At 36.7% G+C, this 5,476-nt stretch overlaps 1 protein-coding gene across 2 annotated transcripts; it reads left to right on the plus strand.

Moving 5' to 3' along the window:
- The first annotated feature begins 270 nt into the window (after nt 1-270).
- Nucleotides 271-2,276, plus strand: HESX1 (HESX homeobox 1). 2 transcript variants are annotated; one of them, XM_082719643.1, is made up of 4 exons: nt 271-509; nt 1,116-1,315; nt 1,604-1,705; nt 1,802-2,276. In XM_082719643.1, exons 1-4 carry the CDS (start codon nt 287-289, stop codon nt 1,898-1,900), a joined length of 624 nt encoding a protein of 207 aa, XP_082575769.1. In that variant the 5' UTR covers nt 271-286; the 3' UTR covers nt 1,901-2,276. The 2 variants fall into 2 exon arrangements, with proteins under 2 accessions (XP_082575769.1, XP_082575770.1); XM_082719644.1 differs by having other exon boundaries at nt 1,236-1,315.
- The last annotated feature ends 3,200 nt before the right edge of the window (nt 2,277-5,476 follow it).

Raw genomic sequence — 5,476 nt, forward strand, 5'->3', positions numbered from 1 at the left:
AGGAGTGCTAGTTTGTGCATCACTTCTTTCGAGAAAGTTAAGTCTGTGTTCTGCTTAGGAGAGATAACACTTTTTGTCCCTATAGGTGGCCCCCCTGGTGTAGCCATTAGTTGCTAATTACTTGCAAACAAATAAACAATTAACTCCTCAAGCTGCTGGCTGGGCGAGTGTTCATTGACATGCTAAAACTTTCTAAGACAGGATTTTAATTAGTGACGTTCTAAATCCAGCCCCCTTGTCTGCGGAGCCATAAGGTGAACTGCAGGAAGATCCCAGACCTGTACACATGGGGCAGAGCCAGCCAAGAGGCAGGGAGAGGCCAGAGCTGTCGTTCCGGGCAACCCACTCGAGGATGGCTCCCAGTCTTCCGGAAGGTGCTCGGCTTGGGGAAAGCAAACCCTCGCCCTGCTCCTTTTCCATTGAGAGCATTTTAGGACTGGACCAGAAGAAAGACTGTGTTCCCTCAATGAAACCCCACAGGCCCTGGGCCGACACCTGCGGCTCCTCAGGTACGCCACCGCTTGGTTTTTTAAAAATTCTTTGTTGTTTTCGTCTGCAGTGTTTATTTTGGTCTTTATTCCATACGACACAGAGTTGGAGAAAAACTACAATTTCGTCGAATTACATAACTCCAGGATGAGGACGTTGAATGCCTCCAGCTGAGTTCTATAGGAGACAAAAAGAATTATCAGCCTTAGATCCAAGTGGGTAAAGTTCATTCACAAGAAATGCCAAGAACCTGCATTTATTTTAAAAGGTCTCTTTTATTTCACACATCAGATATTCTATGTTTTCAGTGAAAAATAAAAAAAAATTAAATTTTTTCACTGAAAAAATCAGAGACCAAAATGTTCTCTAGCACCAAGGCAGGATCTTTATTTTTGTTTGCTTCTTAGTTTTTGGTTGATGGGAAGTCGGTTCTCTTGTAAAACACAGAATTCCACTAGGAAAATTAAAGGCAAGTTCCTGATATTACTTCTTCTAGAACTTGGTGGAAAGCAGGATTGAACATCTAAGATGAAGTATATTTTTCTGTTGTTGTTGTTTTTCAACAGTCTCAGGAACTAATTTATTTCTTCATTGTGGGGGTTTTCTAATTATTTTTCTGTTTTTAGGGAAAGATGTTAACCTACGTGTGCATATCCCAAGCCTTCCCAATGGGATATCCTTCCCTTGTACTGTGGATCACCCAGTGCCAGAAGAAAGATTTTTGAAATACGAAAATTACTTTTCAGCCTCAGAAAGACTTTCGTTGAAAAGAGAGCTGAGTTGGTATCGAGGCCGGAGACCCAGAACTGCTTTTACTCAAAACCAGGTGGGAAGTTTTTTTCAACTAGTAATGATAATATAAAAAGGCTTTAACTGACACCCTATTGAGCAAAAACCCAATCACTTTGGGATCTCAGTTTGGAAGCCTTGTTATGAAACAACGACTTTCTGGAGTTTTGTTTTTTTTTTTTAAACAGTTTCTGGATAGTCATTTTTTAAAAAAGATATACATTAATTGCCCAAGATTTAAATGCAGTTGTTTTGCGATATAAAGTCCATTTTATGATAACATACCAAATATCAACATTTTATATTACTATTTCCTTATTCTTAGATTGAAGTGTTAGAAAATGTCTTTAGAGTTAACTGCTATCCTGGCATTGACATCAGAGAAGACTTAGCTCGAAAATTGAATCTAGAGGAAGACAGAATCCAGGTAATTTTCAAATTTAGTTGTTACTTGTTATGATTGAAATGTTAATAATAATAAAATAATGTTTCTGAGATGTGTTGTATTTTTCCTTAATTTTAGATCTGGTTCCAAAATCGGCGTGCAAAGCTAAAAAGGTCCCATAGAGAATCACAGTTTCTAATGGCGAAAAAAAATTTCAACACGAATCTCCTGGAATAGATAGAAAACTAAACATGTGAGATTCTCTTACAATTGCAGACCATGAAGAATCAATGGAAATATCAAGTGATAAAAATGTGATGTTTTCTTTTCTGCATTTAATCTGAGTGTTGTCATTTTTTCCCTAAAATATATTGTAAATATTTAGTGTTATAACATGGTACCTATTATACTTGGGCACTTTTAGTTACAATAAAGCCCTTTCCTATATATTTTAATAAAATTTTCAGAAAAAGCTAGCTATTTTTTAAGTGAATTTAATCTAATAAATGTTAAGCAAATTTAATCTAATAAATTAGTTCGGTAAAATCAGCAAACTCATGACTAGGTGATTCCACAAGCTGGATTCAATTTACAAAACAATTCAAGTAAAATAGTCTGAAGAATGGCACAAAGATGTGATCTGTTTCAATTACTCTTCTTTAAGTGCATTTTGAAACGGGATTATTAGTTTCTCCTGATTTCTGGCATAAAGCAGCAAAAATTTTTCACCATCTATCAATACAAATCCTTCTAGCATGCCAGTTTCAAGTTTTTTTTGTTTTGTTTTTTTAAGCAAAATCATTATGGGGAGGTAGAGATAGAAAGGTATCAGTTTCCTATTCATACATACATTGTAAAAAGATTCTAACTGGAAATAAATGCAAAAATTTAAAATATTTTCCTAGTTATTATGTTGTGTTTTACTTTTATTCATTAAAGTAATAATGATCACCTGGCTTGTATCTGTTTCTAGAAAGTTTAGTGATTTCCACTCAACAGTGTATTTTGTTATTACAATAAATCATTGAGAGAGAAGGTGGAGTAACTGAACTGCCCTTTGTATGCACTAGGACATTGTTGCTGGAAATAATCTGGGCACTTGTTTGGGACAAAAAGTATGTACTTTCCCTGCATATGCCATTGTACTTGGCTGTTAAAGATGGGAACAGGTAAGATGCATCACAAGAAGGCAATCCTACCACTGGATGTCTGGGTATTTGTTTTCTAGTTAATTAGTGGAAGACCTAAGAGGCTGTTCTTTTTGAAATGTTTGCTTGAGGACTTTGACTTGGTCTCCTGGAAACTGTATTTCAGCTGCGCTCATTGAGTTGAATTCTCCCTTCCCTTCATCTTTCCTGCTCCTCTGTCCTCTTCTCTCCCTGTGGAAGGTTCTTGTTGGAATTATTGAGTATCTACCCACTAAACACATTTTTGTTTACTTGTTTGTATGAAAAAGAGGAGAGGGAGTTTGCATATTATCACTGAGGAAAAGTGAGGTGACTCAGATTTTAGAGCTTTTAAAAATCATTTAGGGAGAGAGAGAGCTCTGTGTTTCAACTGCTGGTCGGCAATTGACTGGTTGTATTCTGTTTGAACTGCTGGTCAGCAATCGACTGGTTGTATTCTGTTTCACGGTTGCCGAGATGGAGAGAGAGGAGGAAAAGAAGGACAGCAGGGCAGCAGCTGGAAAACCAAAGTCACTAAGTGTTTTCTGAGGAAGTCGACTATCAGACTGGGCCATTTTTTCCAATATAAAGAGCTGCTTTCACTGATAGAAAATTTGAAACACTATTTATGAAATATGTGAGTAAAAATCTGTCTACCAGGAGCTTTCTCTGCTCTTCATTAGGTGAGTGAAGTAACGTAAAGTTGGAAGACTGGAAGTCACCAAGAGCCAGTTGGAGGGGAAAGTATCATGCGATACATAGGCTTTTTCCCAATAGTCTTTCATATATATATATATTAAGATTATTTATTTATTTATTTACAGACAGAGATCACAAGTAAGCAGAGAGGCAGAGAGAGAGGAGGAAGCAGGCTCCCCACTGAGCAGAGAGCCCAATGTGGGGCTCGATCCCAGGACCCTGGGATCATGACCTGAGCTGAAGGCAGAAGCTTTAACCCACTGAGCCACCCAGGTGCCCCTAGTCTTTCATTTTTATCTCCAAGCTCATATTGACATATTGCAAACCATTCATGTAGTATAGAGATAGAGGCAAATCTCTCTCAAACCTCATCTTTCACAGATAACCATCATTAAGCATTTTTATCGATATTTCGTATATGAAAGCATATACATACGTATCCATGTATACACGCACATGTATATATTTGTTGGTTTTTTAAAATTTATTCATTTAATAGAATCGGAGAAAACAAAAGGGGGAGGTGCTGGGGAAGAGGGAGAAGCAGGCTCCCCACGGAGCAGGGAACCCCATGTGGGGCTTATCCCAGGACCCTGGAATCATGACCCAAGCCGAAGGCAGACACCTAATGGACTGAGCCACCTAGGCACCCCTGATGTTGTTATTTGCTTTAATGTCATCACATTTGACATTCTGTGCATCTTTCTGACATCTTGCCGTGTCAGACATCTAGCTCTATTTCCTTTCTAATGTTTGGTTAGTTTAGGACAGGATTTTAAGTCCTGCACATAACAAACTAGATTTTTCAGACAGTAATCATAGTTTATCTAGAATTTAATGAAACCTAACCTAGAATGAAATGAAACCTAACCTCTAAATTTCTGAGGAATGGGAGGATTCTGTCTAAGATGATAGACTTTGGGAAACATTACTAACACTGATCAACAATTAGTAATGCACTTAAATTTGGTTTTTAGTTATAAAAACTGATCATACCTATAAAAAGTATGGGGAGGAAAGAAGCCTAGAAACTCTAGAATAATATTATCTCAGTATTTTGCAATGATACTTTAACATAACTGATTGATGGGAATCTAAAATCCAATTTTATCTATAATTGAAATAAGTTGTGTTTACAACTGAAGTTACATATTTCTAACTGAAATCATTTATAATGGCAATGATACATCTATATCAAACAAATAACATTTGGAAGTCAGAAAAAAATTAATACTAGAACTTGTGATATTAAAGATGCAATAATGAATGTAATATGCACATTCTTTTATATTTTTAACCTAATATCATTAAATACTATAAAGTGATTCTGTAATATATAAACATATTCAAGAAACAGGACAATGTATAAGATCATTAGCGTATTTCCCCCAAAATCATTTCCAAAACTTGAAAGATAGAGGCTGATCTTGTTAAAGAAAATAATGAGTCAGCAACTTTTTTTTTTTAGCAATTATAATTGCTAGTAATTTGTAGTGAATATAATGATATTCAGGGTGAAAAAATGAACTTTAACTTTGAGGAAAAATCAAGCAAGATGGAAATGGAAATGAAAACCCAAGATAAAATTATCTTTCCCTCAAAACACACAGGCTCTAATCCATAGCTTATCTCTGCTCCTGGTAATTCCAAGCCTTTGTCTCCATTAATGCCCAGGACAAGGTGAACAGTAGTAACAAATCAAACTAATGCAGTCAGGCTAATACCTAGAGCGTCTCTATTATCTGACCATTGCCTAAACAAGGTTATTTGGTCTCCTGTCATGGCATTTGTCTCTTGGGAAGCCAGCCAGACAAAGCCCATGGCTAGAGAGTGCTGGTAGAAACAATGGCTGTGTGTGCTGGTGGTCAACTTTTGAGTTAATCAGTGTTAATAGCTGCTTTCACTCCCTGCATCTTATCACACATCACACAAATAGCATAAATCCCCC

This window comes from Mustela nivalis, assembly GCF_964662115.1.
Source record: "Mustela nivalis genome assembly, chromosome: 1".
Classification (NCBI taxonomy): Eukaryota; Metazoa; Chordata; class Mammalia; order Carnivora; family Mustelidae; genus Mustela; species Mustela nivalis.